This window comes from Oncorhynchus masou, chromosome 24 (genome assembly GCF_036934945.1).
Source record: "Oncorhynchus masou masou isolate Uvic2021 chromosome 24, UVic_Omas_1.1, whole genome shotgun sequence".
Taxonomy (NCBI): domain Eukaryota; kingdom Metazoa; phylum Chordata; class Actinopteri; order Salmoniformes; family Salmonidae; genus Oncorhynchus; species Oncorhynchus masou.
In genome coordinates, this window is record NC_088235.1 from 84,084,723 (window position 1) to 84,107,412 (window position 22,690).

The window sequence follows — 22,690 nt, forward strand, 5'->3', positions numbered from 1 at the left end:
CTCCTGTAGCATTCAGATTTAGTGAGAATTTGAGATTTGGGGGGGTTGGAATATTCACACCGTCTAAAGGTTAATGTGCCAATAACTCCTGGCTAAGACAGGTGATGTATGTCTGTTGTGCCACTGACATTCAGGTGGGGAATTACAGCACCAGACTTCTACTCAGTAAAGGGCAGAGGTGGTTAGTTAATCTCCTTAGCTTTTCCCAAAACATGTATTTTCACTGGCTGCCTCTGTTAGATAATGTTGTTTTTGCTGAGATCATGTTTGGTGGAGATAAACCACTGTTTTGGGAGAATAATACCTGTGAGGATAAAAACAAAGAAATTAACAAACAAGCATAGAATGGAATTTACAACCTGACCCAGTTACACATGTTAGATGTTTCACTTCATTCTATTAGAATAATTACATGTGGAAGTATTATCTAATCCAGCAGTTCATGTTTCCAGGGTTTGAGTTCCATCTTGCGTGCCCTTGAAGAGTCCTTCGTCAGAGAGTGGCAGGGCTACAGTAGGTAAACAGTCTGTTGCTCAGGACATGTACTGTAGTGGAACTCAACCTGAGGGGAATATGAGTGTCAGGATGATTCTGAGTCCAGTTTAGTGCAGCTGCATTATGACAGACAACCTTAGACAAAGTCACAATGAAGCGGGTACAGTCGAGTTATGCTATGGCCTAACAATGCTATAACCAGTGTTGGGGAAGCTACTCAGAAAATATAGTTTACCAAGCTACCAATTACTTTACACTGGAAGAAGTTAAAATACACTAAAGCTACCCTTAAGAAAAATATAGTTTACTCAACTAAAGTTACTTAGTAGTCCACTGTCATAGACTACCAATTGCAAGAATAGATCACTCTGGAGTCAGATGTTAACAGAATGTGTAATGTAGCTTATTAACCAAAAAACTATGGTTTAAGTAAGAATTAGGCTGGTCTAATGCCAAAAAATAAAGGGAATTCTTGCGTACTTCACCCATATTTTATTTTTGCAAAAAAAACTAGTGTTGTCCCAGTAGTTAGCTACACCGCTACTAAAAAACAGTACCACACATTTAATTTAGTTCAACTACCACCAAGCTACTGCAAGAGGTAGTTGCATTTCTAGCTGAACTACATGTAGTTCACTACTGCCCAACACTGCTAAAGACACACCTTGATTCTCTGGGGTGCAGGTTTACCCCTCACTGCTACGAGGGTCGAGAGATGGTATCATGAGATCATCTGATTGTAGAGAGGAGAGTGTCTTGTGTGAAGTAATGGTATGAATATATACTTCATGTCCGAATAGAGGATAAGAGGGGATTTTAAATGGACAGTAAATGCATGGTGGGGGATGTTTTTCCCCTTGTTCTTTCCACTTATATTCAATTTTCTCTCTGTCGCTCTCTCTTTCACTCACTCACTCACTGTCTCACACATGTATACATTCTGTAGACTCCCTCTTGTTGGCATGGAGTCATATCCCTATATTCAGAAAATAAGAAAATGTACCCATTATACAGTGCATTCGTAAAGTAATCAGACCCGTTGACTATTCCCAAATTTTGTTACTTTACAGCCTTATTCTAAACTATATAAAATTGTTGTTTTTTCCTCATAAATCTACACACAATACCCCCACAATGACAAAGCCAAAAAACTACTTAAATATCACATTTACATACGTTTTTAGACCCTTTACTGAGTACTTTGTTGAAGCACCTTTGGCAGCAATTACAGCCTCGAGTCTTCTTGGGAATGACACTACAAGCTTGACACACCTGTGTTTGGGGAGTTTCTCCCATTCTTCTCTGCAGACACTCTCAAGCTCTGGTGTCAGGTTGGATGGGGAGTGTCGCTGCACAGCTATTTTCAGGTCTCTCCAGAGATGTTCGGCTCTGGCTGGGCCACCCAAGCAGGCCACTATGTTCTTGGGACCTTCAATGCCGCAGAAATGTTTTGAAATGTACACTTCCCCAGATCTGAGCCTTGACACAGTCCTGTCTCGGAGCGCTACAGAGAATTCCTTCGACCTCATGGTTTGGTTTTTGCACTGACATGCACTGTCAACTGTGGGACCTAATATATAGACAGGTGTGTGCCTTTCCAAATCATGTCTAATCAATTTAATTTACCATAGCTGGCCTTCAATCAAGTTGTAGAAACATCTCAATAATGATCAATGGAAACAGGATGCACCTGAGCTCATTTTCAAGTCTCATAGCAAAGGGTCTGAATACTTATGTAAATAAGGTATTTCTGTTTTACATTTTTATACATTTGCTAAAATGTCTAAAGCTTTTTTCAATTTGTCATTATGGGGTATTGTGTGTAGATGAGGATTTTTTTCTTCAATTTAATCCATGTTAGAATAAGGATGTAACGTAACAAAATGTGAAAAAAGTCTGGATACTTTCCCGAATGCACTGTATCAGTTATCATTCATTGAGGAAATCGCCCAGTAAAACAATGCCATTGCGCGGGTTTAGGTTAAGGCGGAGCAGTCCAAGCATTAAAAAGGTTTTCCGGCTGTACTTTCCCCCTGGCTATTGTCACATGATTGTTGGTTTTTAATTAACTGATACAATTGGCCCTTTATCATAAGCAGTTTGTCATTCTTGAGCCATTCTTTCATTGGAACCAAGCTGGATTCTCTGATTTCATACAGTAGCACACAGTGGAAATCCTGCTACAGTATATTTTGAGTCTTTGTACCTGCTAAAAGTGTTTGCCTTAAACGTTTTAGTCAAAATGTGTTTATCCACAGCAAGTGTGCAAACCGGACTCTGTTATCAAAAGAAAACCAATGCTCTGTGGACTAAGGGAGGGAATGGAAATGTTTTTCCATCTCAACTGTAAGTAGGCTGGCTTACTTTCATGTTACATGTCTCCCACATCAAACTGGGAAGGGGCTGATCTAAGGACTGAACACAACAGTAATAACCTGCTGGGTGTCTTGACCACTTCATTTGCTGTGTATTGTATAAGTGATGGTGACCTAAACACAAATCTTTTGGGAGTGTCAGAACTAATACACGATGGCTGACGTACATCAACAGTGTAGGTCTATATTATGATAACGTGAATCTATGACCTTAAGTCTATTTATCAAAGAGACATTATCAGTTAGTCGGATGAGTGATTGACGGTAATAGTCTCCTTTAATATCCTTCCAGAAAATCCATTTTGCCATGAGGGAATGTCATTACACCTTTATCACAGCAGATTTCGGCTGCAGCTGGCGCTTTAAAGCCTTTCTCATTTTGGCAATACAGCAACTCTTTAATTCAGCTTTGAATAGATGTTGTTTTATTGGTGCATAATGGAGTGAGAAGACAGGGATATTTCCCTGTGAATCATAGCTCTGTGTGTGATGGTATTGTGTGAAATGTCTGCTGGCAACCTATCACCTGAGATAAAAAGAGGGATTGGAGGCAGATGTCAACCTCAGAACTTGTTTACCTCAGTGGATTAATTGCGTCACTCACTCTGACTGACAGTTCAAATTTCCTGTGTAAACAAATGCATGAGCATGATTGTGGCCCTGTGCACAAATATCACGATGTGCACATGTGATCTTGTGCTAGTGCACAATAAATACTGTGTGCATTTGACACACATGCAAGCGCACACACACACACACACACAGTCTTGTACAACTAACCTTGTGGGGACACACAATTCAGACCCATTCAAAATCCTATTTTCCCTAACCCCTAAGCCATACCCTAACCTTAACCTTAACCCAAAAACCTAACCTTAACCCCCAAACCTAACCCTAGCTCCTAACCCAAAAACTAACGCTAGTTTCTAACCCTAAACCTAATTCTAACCCTAACACTAATTATCTCTCTCGTCCTCTCTCTGTGTATTGTAATCAGAGCCAGCTCTTTATTGATGATGGTGTGTTTACAGAGCAGTGTCTTGCCTTCTCCAGTTACAGTTGAAGTCGAAGTTTACATACACTTAGTTTGGAGTCATTAAAACTCGTTTTTCAACCACTCCACAAATTTCTTGTTATCAAACTACAGTTTTGGCAAGTCGGTTAGGACATCTACTTTGTACATGACACAAGTAATTTTTCCAACAATTATATGCTGACAAATTATTTCACTATATCACAATTCCAGTGGGTCAGAAGTTTACTTATACTAAGTTGACTGTGCCCTTTTAAACAGCTTGGACAATTCCAGAAAATAATTTCATGGCTTTAGAAGCTTTGGATAGGCTAATTGACATAATTCGAGTCAATTGGAGGTGTACCTGTGGGTGTATTACAAGGCCTACCTTCAAACTCAGTGCCTCTTTGCTTGACATCATGGGAAAATCAAAAGAAATTAGCCAAGACTTCAGAAAAAAAAATTGTAGACCTCCACAAGTCTGGTTCATCCCTGGGAGCAATTTCCAAACGCCTGAAGGTACCACGTTTATCTCTACAAACAATAGTACGCAAGAATAAACACTATGGGACCACACAGCCGTCATAAGCGCTCAGGAAGGAGACGCGTTTTGTCTCCTAGAAATGAACGTACTTTGGTCCGAAAAGTGAAAATCAATCCCAGAAAGATGCTGGAGGAAATGGGTACAAAAGTATCTATATCCACAGTAAAATTAGTCCTATATCGACATAACCTGAAAGGCCACTCAGCAAGGAAGAAGCCACTGCTCCAAAACCGGCATAAAAAAGCCAGACTATGTTTGCAACTGCACATGGGGACAAAGATCATACTTTTTGGAGAAATGTCCTCTGGTCTGATGAAACAAAAATGGAACTGTTTGGCCTTAATTACCATCGGTATTTGGAGTAAAAAGGGGATGCTTGCAAGTCAAAGGACACCATCCCAACCGTGAAGCACGGGGGTGGCAGCATCATGTAGTGGGGGTGCTTTGCTGCAGGAGTGACTGGTGCACTTCACAAAATAGATGGCATCATGAGGCAGAAAAATGATGTGGATATATTGAAGCAACATCTCAAGACATCAGTCAGGAAGTTAAAGGTTTGTCACAAATGGGTCGTCCAAATGGACAATGACCCCCAAGCATACTTCCAAAGTTGTGGCAAAATGGCTTAAGGACAACAAAGTCAAGGTATTGGAGTGGCCATCACAAAGCCCTGACCTCAATCCTATAGAACATTTGTGGGCAGAACTGAAAAAGCGTGTGCGAGCAATGAGGCCTACAAACCTGACTCAGTTACACCAGGTCTGTGAGGAGGAATGGGCCAAAATTCACCCAATTTATTGTGGGAAGCTTCTGGAAGGCTACGTGGTACGTTTGACCGAAGTTAAATACTTTAAAGGCAATGCTACCAAATACTAATTGAGTGTATGTAAACTTCTGACCCACTGGGAATGTGACGAAAGAAATCAAATCTGAAATAAATCATTCTCTCTACTATTATTCTGACATTTCACATTCTTAAAATAAAGTGGTGATCCAAACTGACCTAAAACAGGGAATTTTGCTGGGATTAAATGTCAGGAGTTGTGAAAAACTGAGTTTAAATGTATTTGGCTAAGGTGTACGTAAACTTCCGACTTTCAACTGTATGTCACGTCTGATTGACGGCTGACTGGATAGGTGCGTGGAGGTCGCATCTAAATCGAGAAGAGAGAACTGAGGAGCACATGGTCTTTCTCAGTGAAAGACGAGATGATAGATTTTAGAGTGGCCAAGTAAAATAAGAGGGAGCGATAGAGAGGAGTATTTTCTTAAATTTTGGAGTGAGCCACTGAATGAGCATACGGGAGTATTGTCCCAGGGGACTCATTCTTCCTGAGTGGACGTGAAGTGTTTACAGAGGAATAAATATACCCCTCGCCGGGGGACTACGGCGGCCAGCTGCTCCGAGTCAAGTTTCCCCCAGGGATACTGATAGAGACGTACTGTTGCCTAGCCCTTCTCAGAGTCAGAGGGGAGTTCAGGCCTCGAGTCACGGGCCCCCCCACCATTGGCCCTCAGTCATAGGGCCCATTGACAGGCCCCTACCTCACCTAACAGCTGCCCAGAATCAGATTTCTCTCTGAGAGGGCTTATATCAGCACTCCATACCAGCTTGTCTTTTTAGGAAAGTATGACTTTCCCAGTAGTGATAGACCTCTTATTCTTCAAGAAGCTGTCAAGTTTCCCTCTACCCTTAAGGTACCAAACATACGTCCTCCACATCTCCACCTTCCTCTACCTCCATATTCCTTGAATCCCATCTTCATCCCAACCATAATTTTCCGCAGCTCCTCCTTCTCACATGCCACATGACTGGTGACATTTTTACCTGCTCCCCAGTCCAAATACCTATGACACGCACAGGCATGCACACGTACACACCTGTCTCTGTCCATCTGCACCTATCAGCCCTTAGCCAGGTTAACCAGACATGACAGGTAACGTAAACAAGCCACAGCCATAGGGTAACATGAAATGCCTGTGGAATTTAGCCACCTGTCACTTACATTACATGCACACGTGTAACACATGCCACACACACACACACACACACACACACACTCACTCATTATACACATACTTAAAACTGAGCTTAGAGTTTCAACACTTTCACTGCTGAGTTTAGTCTTAAAGGAGATCATTAAACACTGCCTTTATGTTTCTCTTGAACATGAGGGATATTTCCCCCTCTTAACCACCTTGCTTCAAATCCCCCCAAACCCTCAACAGTCTGCCACTTCACCTGGAGTGTCCGTGAGGCGTTTTCCACAAGTGACCCAGGTTACCCTTCTGTGCTGCCACTCAAGTGGTCTCAGTGGCCCCTGGCCATATTGTATTTAAAATCCAGATGTTTTTACACAGGGTTAGCGCATGTCTGACAGTCACTTTTCAGGCTGTTTGGGCAGTAACATTTGGTCAGCACTTCTCTTCAGTAGCATTGGTATCACGCAGAGCTGTCAGCACAGTAGAGGGAGCTCTGCTCAGGGCTTTGGATAGGACAGAGAGCCAATGTTGTTCAGTGGCGTCTACTCAACAGCCTGTCAACACTCTCCTTCACTCTTAGTCAACACACTGTATCAAAAATACATACAAGGACTTGGAGAATGCGGTTTGTCAGCTGAATGGTTATTGGATAGTTGGATCAGATTTATTTTCTGGCTTCCCAAAGTGAGAAGAACTAAACTGTTCTCTCTCGTTTTTTTGCGTTTTCCTATTTTATCACTCTTATTCCTTCCCTCTCAGTAACTCGGTGAATAATTCCTCATAGGAGTTTAAGAACTGTGCCTACGGCCAAATGCTATTGTGTCTCCTACAGCGGTCAGGCATACTGTATTGAATTTATTTCTGTAGTATATTTACCCAGTGCCACCCTGGGGGTGTATGTTCTGTAGAGTCTTTGTTTCAGATTCCTTTAATATGCTTCTCTCCATGGTCACGGTGTTGTGTTTGATGTGGGTAGAACTATACCTATGTCCCTCTCACTGTTCCATACCTTAGGAATACCTTTCCGACTCCAATTGTTCCTGTTCTTTAAGGCCGTGTTATCATGTGCCTCAGGAATCAATACATTCTCCAGACATATCTGTATGGTTGAGTATGTTCTCCTGCAGAAGGCCATACAAGTCATTCTGGACACAGAGGGAATATGAAAAAGATTGAATGAGGGAGTGAGACAAAGAGAAAGGATCTCATCCCTTTCACTCAGAGAGGGAAGTCATTTGCGGCTGGTATTGGTCTCAATAGTTTCCTCCTCACAGCTTCCATGTGAAGTATTTCAGCAAGGATGGATGCCTGCAATTAACTTTAATCCCATTTCTGTGAGCTCCAATCTGAAGCCAGGCTTTTTAAATGACCAGTCAGAGTTATATACCGCATGCACAAGGGAGGACTTAGTCACATGAGTAATACTCCCTTCTGTTGATATTTGGAGTAAGTGTAAGATATGAAAGGTTTTTGTCTCTCAATAGAGACCTTTTGCTTTTTATCTCTCTCTCACCAGTAACATAGGATTACTTCTATCTGTTCAGAATGACTGTTCGCCTCCCCTGTTGAGGCGCTCACCAAAAGTCTTCAGCCCTGCTCAGTGGATCAGCAGATAATTGAGCTGTCATCCCCTCAAGTCAAATACTAGGCAGGCAGACTGACAGTATGAAATTCATGCATGTCTCCACAGTGGGAGCATGTTGAATATCGAGACACAATATACTGAGTTGGAAGTCTGGAGAACTGACAGCAATTACAATGGAATCTAAGGTGTCAAATCCAAATGAATCCAGAATTGAACTGCCTGGCATTCTATACCAGACTGTTCCAGAGTCCTGTGAGAAAATGAAGACTACACAGAGTTGTGAAGGAGCCAGTAAAAAGCCTGTAATGGAGTACATAATGTGTCGCAACTAAAAGCTGTGTATGTATCCCAGGGCTCTGTACTGGTTTATAGTCCAATCTACATGAAGCAATAATAGGGTCTCTCCTCAGATTTTTTTTTTTTTACCTTTATTTAACTAGGCAAGTCAGTTAAGAACAAATTCTTATTTTCAATGATGGCCTAGGAACAGTGGGTTAACTGCCTGTTCAGGGGCAGAACAACAGATTTGCACCTTGTCAGCTCGGGGGTTTGAACTCGCAACCTTCCGGGTACTAGTCCAATGCTCTAACCACTAGGCAATGCTGCTGCCCCAAAGATAATGTACTGCAGCCAGGTACAGCTCTGTACAAACCGCAATAGTATCTGCTGCAAGACTCAATTTACCCAATGATGAGTCTAATTGCATGGACCAAAGTAGAAAGAGCTATAACTAGAATGTGCGATTATGTGATGAAAGCAGATCTAAGGAGTTCACCTTCATCATTTTCAGTGAAATCATTGTAAAATGGACACTATTTTGTAAATTCATAGGTATGGAGTCTTTCAGAAGGTGCTTTTGTCTCATGCTTTGGGTAGTCTAGTTTGTCCTCCATGTTCTCTCATAGCATGTCTATCTACCGCCTGTTCAACTTAGTCAGAGCCTAGTCACTCGAGTCCTCCAATCACTCTGTCAGCAGCAGGCGTCACACTGATGACATCTATGGGGGGTGAGAGGTACTTAGTGGGTAACCCCCTCTTCACTCCGCCATCTTGGGCAAGCAATCAATCAGTGCAACAGGAGAGCCAAGATCTAAGACTAGCCCCTCAGATCAGTTTTCACTGTTCTCCACAATGATGATTCATATTTTAGGGTTTTATGGCAAGATACGTTTTACTTCTCTTGTCTTGTATGTTGGTGCTGAACCTAATCATCCTTATACTCCTGATTCCTGTGGTGCTCTATGTTGGCATTTTTATTTGCAGATGTCTCTGTCTTTCTCGGTCTGCCTGCTGATGGCCAACCTACCGTAGAGGAAGGTAATTAATTAGTGCCTGGAGAGCAGAAATGAATTGCACTCCATCGCTCCCCAGGTCCTCTGCAGGGAAAACAGCAGACAAGGCCTGGCGTAAACTATATCCTGTGTGTGTGTGTGTGTGTGTGTGTGTGTGTGTGTGTGTGTGTGTGTGTGTGTGTGTGTGTGTGTGTGTGTGTGTGTGTGTGTGTGTGTGTGTGTGTGTGTGTGTGTGTGTGTGTGTGTGTGTGCATATGTGTGATTGTGTGTGTAGGACCATTTTGTGTAACTCTGTACCAGTACACTGAACTGGTGGAGGCTGGGTTATGGTGGAAAGGCTGACTGAGCTAATTAAACAATTATCCAGTCAGTGGTGACATAGCTTCCATGACACTGATAGACTTCCGGCGCCGACAGAGATGGCCGCCTCGCTTCGCGTTCCTAGGAAACAATGCAGTATTTTGTTTTTTTTACGTGTTATTTCTTACATTGGTACCCCAGGTAATCTTAGGTTTCATTACATACAGTCGAGAGGAACTACTGAATATAAGAGCAACTACTGAATGTAAGAGCAACGTCAACTCACCATCATTACGACCAGGAAAATGACTTTCCCGAAGCGGATCCTGTATTCTGCCTTCCACCCAGGACAATGGATTGGATCCCAGCCGACGACCCAAAACAACGACGTCGTAAAAAAGGCAAACGAAGCGGTCTTCTGGTCAGGCTCCGGAGACGGGCACTTCGCGCACCGCTCACTAGCATACTACTCGCCAATGTCCAGTCTCTTGACAACAAGGTTGATGAAATCCGAGGAAGGGTAGCATTCCAGAGGGTCATCAGAGACTGTAACATTCTTTGCTTCACGGAAACATGGCTCACTCGAGAGACGCTAACGGAGTCGGTGCAGCCTGCTGGTTTCTTCACGCATCGCGCCGACAGAAACAACCCTCTTTCTGGTAAGAAGAGGGGCGGGGGGGGCATGCCTTATGATTAACGAGACGTGGTGTGATCATAAAAACATACAGAAACTCAAGTCCATCTGTTCACCTGACTTAGAATTCCTCACAATCAAATGTTGACCGCATTACCTACCAAGGGAATTCTCTTCGATTATAATCACAGCCGTATATATATTCCCCCCCAAGCAGACATATCGATGGCCCTGAACGAACTTTATTTGACTCTATGCAAACTGGAAACCACATATCCTGAGGCTGCATTCATTGTAGCTGGGGATTTTAACAAGGCTAATCTGAAAACAAGACTCCCTAAATTGTATCAGCATATCGATTGCGCAATCGGGGCTGGTAAAACCCTGGATCATTGCTATTCTCACTTCCGCGACGCATATAAGGCCCTCCCCCGCCCTCCTTTCGGAAAAGCTGACCACGACTCCATTTTGTTGCTCCCTGCTTACAGACAGAAACTAAAACAAGAAGCTCCCGCGCTCAGGTTTGTTCAACGCTGGTCCGACCAATCTGATTCCACGCTTCAAGACTGCTTCGATCACGTGGATTGGGATATGTTCCGCATTGCGTCCAACAACAACATTGATGAATACACTGATTCGGTGAGCGAGTTCATTAGAAAGTGCATTGACGATGTCGTACCCATAGCAACGATTACAATTATGGCAGCATTCGTGTGAAACTGAAAGCGTGAACCACTGCTTTTAACCAGGGCAAGGTGACCGGAAACATGACCGAATACAAACAGTGTAGCTATTCCCTCCAAGGCAATCAAACAAGCTAAGCGTCAGTATAGAGACAAAGTAGAGTCGCAACTCAACGACTCAGACACAAGGTATGTGGCAGGGTCTACAGTCAATCACAGATTACAAAAAGAAAACCAGCCCTGTCTCGGACCAGGATGTCTTGCTCCCAGACAGACTAAATAACTTTTTTGCCCGCTTTGAGGACAATACAGTGCCACTGACACGGCCCGCAACCAAAACCTGCGGACTCTCCTTCACTGCAGCCGACGTGAGTAAAACATTTAAACGTGTTAACCCTCGCAAGGCTGCAGGCCCAGATGGCATCCCCAGCCGTATCCTCAGATCATGCGCAGACCAGCTGGCTGGTGTGTTCACGAACATATTCAATCAATCCTTATCCCAGTCTGCTGTTCGCACATGCTTCAATTGGGCCGCCATTGTCCCTGTTACCAAGAAAGCTAAGGTAACTGAGCTATACGACTACCGCCCCGTAGCACTCACTTCCGTCATCATGAAGTGCTTTGAGAGACTAGTCAAGGACCACATCACCTCCACCCTACCTGACACCCTAGACCCACTCCAATTTGCTTACCGCCCAAATAGGTCCACAGACGACCCAATTGCAACCACACTGCCCTAACCCATCTGGACAAGAGGAATACCTATGTGAGAATGCTGTTCATCAACTACAGCTCAGCATTTAACACCATAGTACCCTCCAAGCTCGTCCCTGGGTCTCGACCCACGTGGGTGTAACCAATAAGGAGATGGCACGTGGGTACCTGCTTCTATAAACCAATGAGGAGATGGGAGAGGCAGAACTTGCAGCTCGATCTGTGTCACAAATAGAACTGACTTCTATTTTATTCCTTGGCAACGCAGATGCTTGTTGGCCCGCGCAATAATTGAATAATATAGATTTGTAAATGTATTTTGCAACGCTCGCGCACGTGACGTGAGCGGTGTAGTCAGCCTGTTAGAACTATATACAGGATCACGGTGGCAAGGCATACGTTTTTACTAACAGGTTAAAAGAGCAAACAATGCAATTATTACAGCACATGCTGTAGGTTATAATATAGCCTTTTTTCCTGGCTTGTCTTCCCCAGTGATCTTACCCATGCACCGCTACTATGCACACGTACACAATCCAGTCTTAAAATCCTTCTTTAACCTGTCTCCTCCCCTTCATCTACACCGATTTATGTCATGGCCCTCAAAAGAACTGGACCAAAGTGCAGCGTGGTGAGTGTACAATTTTCCTTTATTTAAAATGACGCCAACAAAACAATTAACAATCCAAAACGACCATGACGCTTAAGGGCCACAAACAAAATTAACTTCCCACACAGAAAGGAGGGAAAAGGGCTCCCAAGTATGGTTCCCAATCAGAGACAATGATAGTCAGCTGTCCCTGAGAACCATACCCTGCCAACACATAGAAACACAAAATCATAGAAAACAACACATATAATGCCCACCACAAATCACACCCTGACCAAACCAAATAGAGACATAAAAAGGCTCTAAGGTCAGGGCGTGACAGATTGAAGTGGATTTAACAAGTGACATCAATAAGGGATCATGTTTTCGTAATGTTTTGTGTACTCAGTGTATGTATATATTACGGTGACCGCGGCTATTTGGCTGACCAATTACCGTCATCCAAAATCCCATGACCATCACAGGCATAATTGAGTCGTTTAAACCATTTGTATCGATTGCGAGTGTCTGGGGCTATACAGCCACAGCTTGTAGGTGGGGTTAGACACTGTATATTCTTTCACATTTCCCCTTCATGATCAATGCCTGTACCCCTCTGTGTTTGAATTGCACAAATCCATACTCTTGTGTGTTCCTATTGGGGGAAAAATAAGGTTATGATTGGCAGGGCATAATTAGCGCTCTCTAGAGACGTTCAGTTCCGAAATGAACCTGGGGCTTTTCACCCGGATCCGATATGCGTAAAAATAATAATATAGAGACCCGTTCCAAATGGACCCGATGACAACTAGACCCGATTAGTATAGATCTGGTCGGATCCAGACTCGATCCGAGTGAGGGAAGCAGCAGAAAAGGCCATTTTTAAGATCTTTATTAACTGGAGCTGATAAAGCGTGAGGTAGAGAAGGTGCCGCTCTAGCAGGGGCCCTGCGTGCTGTGTGTAGGCTACTGTGAGTGAGTGACATGGGGAGCAGGGAGGGGGGGGGGTAGACGAGAGACCGCAACCAATCAAGCCGACTCACGCTATAGTATAATAACAGCTGCCATAGCTAGGTTATTTATCATCTAGGTTATTTATCATCCAATATATATACGTAGTGCCTGTCTTGACTGCATCAGACCCATGTAGCCTAGTGGTTAGAGCATTGGGCCAGTAACTGAAAGGTTGCGAGATTGAACCCCCGAGCTGACAAGGTTCAAATCTGTCGTTCTGCCCCTGAACAAGGCAGTTAACCCGCTGTTCTTAGGTTGTCATTGTAAATAAGAATTTGTTCTTAACTGACTTGCCTAGTTAAATAAAGGTTGAAAAAACATTGAGATGCTAGCTAGCTAGTTAGTCTAACTGAGGCCGCATGTGCTTTCTTGTCCAACACAGTTGCAAACAACAACAACTCTCGTTGTAGCTATCCTTTGAACTTTTAATTCTGTAATTTTAATTCCATCTTCAATTGATTAGATATATCCTAACTTTTGCCATACATGGAGATTGTAGTCTATTGCCGCATTGATGATTTATGATCGGGCAACAACAAGCTACACGCGCCACTCTCGTGAAAAGCAAGAGCAGCAGCATAAATTATACAATTTCTCTCTCTGTCTCTCTGTTTCTCTATACACACTGCAGCGGTCTCGTTTGGATCAGATAAATTACCCAAGACATTATTTAGAATTCTGGATCCAGACCTGCTCAGGTCTTGGGTATTTCGGATACAGGTGGATCCGTGAAGACCTCTAGCACTCTCGCCTACAGTCTGTCTAAAGAAGCCCCATTGGGGAAATATGCTTTCAGATATAGTTGCACCTCTACATACAGTACATGACCAAAAGTATGTGGACACCATGAAATACAGCCCCAGACCATTAATCCAAACTCCAGCAAACTTTATAGTTGGCAGTATGCATTGGGGCAGGTAGCGTTCTCCTGGCATCCGCCAAACCCAGATTTGTCCGTTGGACTGCCAGATGGTGAAGACTGATTCATCACTCCAGAGAACACGTTTCCACTGTTCCAGAATCCGAAGCTTTTTACCACTCCAGCCGATGCTTGGCATTGCGCTGGTGATAGGCTTGTGTGCGGCTGCTCGGCCATGGAACCCCATTTCATGAAGCTCCTGACAAACAGTGATTGTGCTGACGTTGCTGCTAGAGGCAGTTTGGAACACTGTAGTGAGTGTTGCAGCCGAGGACAGGCGATTTTTACCCGCTATGCACTTCAGCACTCTGCGGTCCAGTTCTGTGAGCTTGTGTGGACTACCACTACGCGGCTGAGCCGTTGTTTCTCCTATACGTTTCCACTTCACAATAACAGCACTTACAGTTAAGCGGGGCAGTTCTAGCAGGGCAGAAATTTGATTAACTGACTTGTTGGAAAGGTGGCATTCTATGACGGTGCCATGTTGAAAGTCACTGAGCTCTTCAGTAAGGCCATTCTACTGACAATTTGTCTATGGAGATTACATGTCTGTGTACTCAATTTTATACGCCTGTCAGCAATGGGTGTGGCTGAAGTAGCTGAATCCATTAATTTGAAGGGGTATCCACATACTTCTGTATATATAGAGTATGTGGAAACGACTCGTTTCTATGACCTGTGGTTAACTTCTTGAAACTCCCCATCACGGATCCGGGTTTGTGACTAAAGCCTCAGGCTCATTAGCATAACGCAACGTTAACGATTTCTGAAAATCGCAAATAAAATGAAAATAATGCGTCTGCTCTCAAGCTTAGCCTTTTCTTAACAACACTGTCATCTCAGATTTTCAAAATATGCTTTTGAACCATAGAAATTGACTAATTTGTGTAAGAGTATGCAAAGCTAGCATAGCATTTTGAGTAGCATTTAGCACGCAACATTTTCACAAAAACCAGATAACCAAATAAATAAAATCATTTACCTTTGAAGAGCTTCTGATGTTTTCAATGAGGAGACTCTCAGTTACATACCAAATGCGCAGTTTTTCCTGAAAGCGTCTGTGTGTAGGAGAAATCGTTCCGTTTTCTACATTGCGTCTGGCTACCGAAACGAACCGAAAATTCAGTCACCTACAACGTAAAACGTTTTCCGGATTAACTCCATAATATCGACCGAAACATGGCAAACGTTGTTTGGAATCAATCCTCAAGGTTTTTTTTCACATATCTCTTCATTGATATGCAGTTCGTGGAAGCTTGCTTTCCTCTCTGTATCCCATGGAAAAATACTGGCAGATGACTTTTGCGCACCAATTTCGGCGCAGGACACCGGGCGGACACCTGGTAAATGTGGTCTCTTATGGTCAATCTTCCAATGATCTGCCTACAAATACGTCACAATGCTGCAGACACCTTGGGGAAACGACAGAAAGGGCAGGCTCATTCCTCTCGCATTCACAGCCATATAAGGAGACAATGGAAAACAGAGCCTCAAAAATCCTTGTCATTTCCTGGATGCCATCTCATCTTGGTTTTGCCTGAAGCTCACGTTCTAGGGCACGCACAGAGAATATCTTGGTATTTCTGGACACGTCAGAGTGTTTTCTTTCGAATGCTATCAATTATATGCGTAGTCGAGCATCTTTTTGTGACAAAATATCTTGTTTAAAACGGGAACGTTTTTCATCCAAAAATGAAATAGCGCCCCCATAGATGTAAGAGGTTAAAAAGATAAACAGAAAGGTCCTAAAAAATACTTCTCTGTGACATCACAGGGTAGGATTAAAAGAACCTTCAACAAGTTTCTAGCCAGAGGGAGGGTATTTTCTTGCTCTCCACATCACCGCAAATGTCATAGTGTTTGAAGATCGCTGTTTTTAAAATGTTTTAACTTTTGGTGATGCCATCGTGTAGAACTTTTAACTTAAGATTTGAACTCCGTGAGTGAGGACAATGGCCAACCGTCGCTGAACATTATTATTATTGACATTATTGATATTGTATTCATATTAGCCACAGTGTTTCAGTGGGTCAGGCTATTGAAATATGAACTCTACTATTGACTAATTTGTCATGTTGTACAGCAACGTGCATTGATTGTCCATTCTATAAATACTTTGGCCAAACATACATGGCCGGAGATCATCTATGCTCTCTCTATTGCCATCTCTCTTTTTCCTATTTTAAGCTCCATAGTGGCTAAGGTTATGGTTATATTTGTATTAAGAGATGATCATCTGGATCATTAGATCTGCCACAGTAGCTGGCCATTTTGGCCAACCATTACAAGTACAGTGTGTCATAGAAGGGCGTTATGTCTGTGCAATATGTTTATCACTCTATTACCGAACCTGTACAAGTTTTGAACCTTTCCTGATAAATGTCTTTACTTTGAACATCCAGACTTGCAACCTTTTGAAAGCACTCTAATATGAAGAGACATACTGTACATAATAAAAACAGACCATATTTAGATCTCTAGCACAAAAAAAATCTTCAGATCTTGTGTAAAAGAATGCCAGATATAGCTATACTTGAAACATTCCTCCATCCTGACAGGTATGTCCAAGGATAATCACTGAATGATCACCTTGTTGATGGTACTTTCATGGTGTAACATGTCACCCAGAGAAGCTTGGCTAAAAACGCCTACAAATAAATTGGGTCATGCTTGCGATTCTAAAAATAGATCCACGGGCACACAAGACTTTTCATGTGTGAATTTTTCCTACACCGCATTCAGTGTAGCCTAGCTTTGGGACACAACATCAGAAGTCTGTGTATTGGTTGGACTCCCTGAGTTGTGCATCATTCTGGTGGCTGGCGGTGGAAAATAACCTGACAACAATATAGCCGGCTTCAGCCCCAAAACTTTCCCTGTCAACAAACGCATATGTAGAATCTCTAGGAACTCAACATACCAGATGTAAAGTAAAAGGTGACATTCACTATCGAATAAACATATCAAATTAACAATGTGACCCTCATGTGAGGTGTGTGTGGTCTAATGGCAGCCCGCTGTCTAACTCAACAGGAATACGGTGCTGTTCAGACAAAAGTTGGATTCAGATGTTTATTTGATAGCGAGGGACATGTTTCACTTTACATCTGGTTAGTAGAATTCCTAGAGATTCTGCATATGCCTTCTACAAACTGATGCTGTCACTAAGATCACACTCAACGAGCTGTATATGGCCATAAGCAAAAAAGAAAATGCTCATCCAGAAGCTGCGCTCTTAGTGGCCGGTGATTGTAATGCAGGAAAACTGAAATCTGTTTTACATAATTTCTACCAGCATGTCATCTAGGCAACTAGAGGGGGGAAAAACTCTAGATCACCTTTACTCCACACACAGAGACTCATACAAAGCTCTCCCTCCCACTTCATTTGGCAAATCTGACCATAACTCTATCCTCATGATTCCTGCTTACAAGCAAAAACTCACAGTAAGTACTAGTGATGCGCTCAATACGGAAGTGATCTAATGAAGCGGATGCTAAGCTGCAGGACTGTTTCGTTAGCACAAACTGGAATATGTTCCGTGATTCATCTGATGACATTGAGGAGTGTACCACAGTGTCATAAAAATCATCTTGAGATTGGTTGTCCTGCCATACAACTGCTTTTTCTGTCAAATGTATCCTAGCTCGTTTTGTGATGTTGCATTGTGGAATTAATATACATTGTATTGCATTACTTACTAGTTGGTAGAAGGATGTTTTATAGAGTAGGAATAAATTATGTTGTGATATTGTTCTTTGGTATTGTTGTTGGCTCATGATGTTGCTGTGTCATAATGTAATAAAGTAAGGTGTTTCTCTGGTGAAACTGTGTGATGATATTATGCCACAAAATGAACTTGTAATCTTAAAGTTGCTACAATACCGACCTCTGAGAATACCTATCCCCAGGTATTGGTAGCTGAATAAGTGTGCCATCATTGGAAAGCACAGCTGGCACACTGCTGGGAAATGCAATGGATTTACTTCAACACTGAACACAGATGTTAACGTGTTCTGGCTCATTGCGTTCTCGTCACCCTCCCTCGCCTAACTGCAGAGGAGGGGTAGTGTGACTGTGGTGTGGCTTTTTCTATGGGTCTCTGTAAAGATACAGTAGGCTCGGCATGGCTCCTTTCGTGCTAAACCCCCAGAACGCTTGGCTGACTGATTGGGCAACTGGCTAGTGCTGTTCTGGAGGCTTCCGTTGTCTCTTGTCCCAGGGGTTTTTACTACGCCTGCAGCAGCTTCACATGGTGAATGACAAACAGATGCCAGGTACAGGCTAGGGATGCATTGCTTCACAGGACATGCTAATCAAAATGGCTATTTCCATTCTGTTTTGCCTAAGCTAACAGCAAATGACATAAACATGAAAATACAGCTAGGCCCACACACCCCTGTTCCCACAGAAACATCCTGCTGTTACATGTTCTGTAGCTGGTCTTGGAGTGTCTTTTCTACAACATCTATCATGGGTGTCAATCTAAAGAGCCTATATTTCCATACAAAATTCTGAGATATTCTATCTGATGATCTACTAAGACTGAGGAAGCCCTAATAGGATTAATGTGTGGCTTTGAGCTCTGCGGGAGTGAAAGGCAGACAGGCACCCAGTGGTTGGTCCTGGCCCTGGACCTGCTCTCATCTCCTCTGCCCTGCTCTCCTCTGCTGACTACAGAGAACACCCTCCACAGGCACTGACCTCAGTGGGCTCAACACTTATTCTCCCAGCCAGTGGTCAGTGTCTCAATGGGTCTATGATGAACTGTAACCCTGAAAGAAATCACAATAGTTATTGTATAGCATTATGGGTATTGCATTGAGACTAGGAATAAGTAGCTGTATACAGAGAAATAAAGAAATATAAAAAATACAGTATGGCTTTACCCTGACCAGTTTGCAGATGAGTGGGAAGTGATTTATATATACACTAGATGACTGATAGGGGTGCTGGGTTGAAGCCACTGTGCCTCCAACTTGGCGCTCCCTCATCATTGTAAAAAGTATTTTGGAAGCTATAGAAATGGATTTATTAATGTCTACATTTATTATATTACAGACACCTTAATGCATACTTCTAAATTATATGAGCTAAACATACAAATACATTTAGTTAAAATATTTACATTTTTCCTTAAAGTAAATGTTTTAGAGAGAACTAATGCTACTGACCACACTACCCCACTACAAAAAATACGTGTCCTTTTGTCCTTGATAAATGTAATTGAAATACTGTAGAATTCCATTCATTCCTATGGAGGACTGCTCCTACTGGGGAGTGCCAATATGGCCGTTCAGTGGCTACAAAGCCTCTCAATGGCCAATACATAGCATCAGAAATCCACGGTTTATATACATCATTGGAGGGGATGGGTTGAGGGCACTTGTAGGAAGGTGAGTTGGGGTGAGGGCAATTATTTTTTGGGGGGATTCTGCATGGGGTGGTTGATTGGTTGGCAGATGATTTAGACCAGACCCTCTCTCTGTAAAATGGCTGCTGTTATCGACTGATGATTTACCCATGCTGCTGATGCCTTTCCACCTGCTGACTTGCTCGACTCCCAGGAAAATTGTGAAGAAGGAAGAGCAGACAGACAGACAGACCAGTGTCAATGATTTTGGAAAATCGAAAAATAGTTGGGGTGAGGGCAATTGTTTTTTTGGGGATTCTGCATGGGGTGGTTGATTGGTTGGCAGTTGATTGGACCAGACCCTCTCTCTGTAAAATGGCTGCTGTTATCGACTGATCACATTTGAGAAATATATATATAAGTTGTGAGGAAATGACACCAATAGCCACAAAACAGCACATTTTGGTCTATGTGAGCTGTGTTCATTGTTGTTGCATTTGAACCCCTCTGCCTTCAAGCCAGGTGTGGCTGTTGGCATGCACCGGTGTTTGTATACCTGCTGATGCGTTATCACGGATGTGATCAATATTTCCTGGGCCATCAATATTTAATACACTCCTCTGCAGAAATCACCCACCATTACATATTGATCAGTCACAGCCCAGACTGTGTGAAAACAACACACTTCCAAGGGCAGCAGTTTGCACAGAGAATGGTGCTAACTGAAAGTCCACAGAGAATGGTGCTAACTGAAAGTCCACAGAGAATGGTGCTAACTGAAAGTCCACAGAGAATGGTGCTAACTGAAAGTCCACAGAGAATGGTTTGTATATACTGTACCATACCTCTTATCCCAAACAAAAGTGTTGGTTATCTCCCACTTTTCCTCCAAGAGTGTCAAGAGTGTGGCCTCTCTTCAGACCCAGAGCCTGTTAGAAGTGGAGAGGTGATGGATCACCCTATGTCTCTGAGTCAGAGTTTGACAGTAGTGAAATGTGTAGAGAAGGTGTCATCCAGTAAGAACTGTCAAACATTGGTCTGATTCTGTCTGGACCGTTGGTAAATGGCTGATATACATTTCCAGTCATGATACATTGAAGCTTTAGCTCATATCAATGGTTTTCAATGGACTGAGAAAAAAAAGAAGTGCATTATGGAAAAAGTGAAGGGGGTGCATTACATTGGTAGTAGCAGACATGTGTATTACATTTCTTGCTCTTTGTCTCTTCTACAGAGACAGTGATGGACACGCGGACGGCCACAGCCGAGCTGGGTTGGATAGCTTATCCTGCCTCTGGGGTAAGACCACTCCTCATCTAGACCTCATTTAAACACTCACCAACCATCCTCTCCTTCCCTCTCATTGACATCTACACTTATCCACAATCTCAAAAAGCTTCCCTGAAAGTTGAATGGTAGAGTGTATTGTTGATGCCACAGTGAGATGAATGGCCAAAGAAAGTGTTCAGATACCCATAGTCTGCTCTCAGAGCCTAACAACACACTCACCAGCTAACGAGCTCACTTCATTCTGCTGCCCCATGACTGACTGGCTCACAGACAGCCATCTCTGGGAGATGTAGTGATTTGTGACCATGTTCTTCTTCCTCTTATAAACATATTTGTCATTCATAGGCGCTGGCTGGCAGATTGGTTCTGAGCTGTAGTTTTCCGAGCCACGTTAAGTGGAAAGACAGAATGTGCATCCCCTGTGTCTCATGCAATCAGGAGAAATAATGTATTGCACCGTCAGTGTGTGTACCCCAAGGGAATACTTTAGTTTGAGCACACTTAGATTCCAATTTCAAGCCTGCCAACAGCTTAATTAAAACACTTATATCTCGTTCTGAACAATTAAGTTCTACTTATGTGCTACAATAAGTGAAACATTAAACACCAGAATTGGCCAAATCCAGATGAGGAAAATAAATGCCAGAGGTCCTTGTTTGCATGAACAGTTGTGAGAGCTTTAATGTGTCATTATTTACACACAAGATTAGATTCTGTTCAATGTATGCGCATGCCATTAAGATTCATTCAAATTCACAAGACAATGCCATATTCATATTGACGGATTGAACTTTTTTAAATCACTATAAATGTCAAACATATAAAAAGTCTCGTACTTCGATGATGTTACGTTTATCGTTTGAATGAGGAGATCAAGGTGCAGCGTGGTAGGCGAACATCTTACTTTTTAAAAAATTAACACCGAAAAAACAACAAAATACAAAACGAACTTAAAGTTCTGCAGGCTCCACAGCAACTATACAAAATCAAGATCCCACTAACTAAGGTGGGAAAAAGGCTGCCTAAGTATAATCCCCAATCGGAGACAACGATAGACAGCTGCCTCTGATTGGGAACCATACCAGGCCAACATAGAAAATACAACAGGTTGCCACCCGAGTCACACCCTGACCTAACCAAATAGAGAATAAAAAGGCTAAAAAGGTCATGGCGTGACAGATGATTACAGAAACCAATTTAGTTTTTATTTTATTTTAGATAAAAAGTATTTTCAACCAGTGTGTTTTACAAAATGGAAAATGTATAATTTTCTGCCAAATGAGACACATTTAGGCCCTTAACGTTTGTTGTTTATGGTAATGTGATTAATGAGATTAATTTAAATGAATGTAGATTATATGCAGCAATGTTTTAATCTATTGCAATTGTGCATGGTTTCAGGCTGCCCTCTGTCAATGAGTCATTTGTAAATAATGAGTAATTCTCTGAAAGCTGCCACAGGTCTTAGTCATGACCACAATTATTTCATTAGGATATTATGTTCATTTGACAGGCAGAAATTGGCATTAGAAATATGACTGGAAACTCTGCCAACTATACTGTCAACAGAAACAGAATATATAATAATGAGGTTCTAAGAGATGGTTGAATGTGGGGTTGAATGTAGAATATGTACATGAAGAATGTATATTTAACAAATAGATACACACTATTTGGCTCTGCATTAGCTTTGATCCTGCTGCAACCAGAACCTTGCATACAGACAAGCACTGTCTTTCTGTGCATAGATATGGTTTAGAAATGGTCCCTCTGTTTTTAACAGAAAAAAATGTATTTTTCTATAGTCACTTACTTATATGGACACTGAGTCACTATCAATAACAGAGGGAGATGAGGAGATCGCAAGGGCTTTCAAAACCAAGAAAATGGAGGGTTAGTGATGTT

General features: G+C 42.5%; 1 protein-coding gene across 1 annotated transcript in view; it reads left to right on the forward strand.

The window, feature by feature from the left end:
• LOC135512873 (ephrin type-B receptor 1-like) overlaps window positions 1-22,690 on the forward strand; it is a 202,228-nt gene that overhangs the window by 27,201 nt on the left and 152,337 nt on the right. The window contains exon 2 of the mRNA XM_064935338.1: window positions 20,730-20,794. Within this exon, the coding sequence (XP_064791410.1) occupies window positions 20,730-20,794 (65 nt within the window). The remainder of the gene's footprint in view (window positions 1-20,729; window positions 20,795-22,690) is intronic.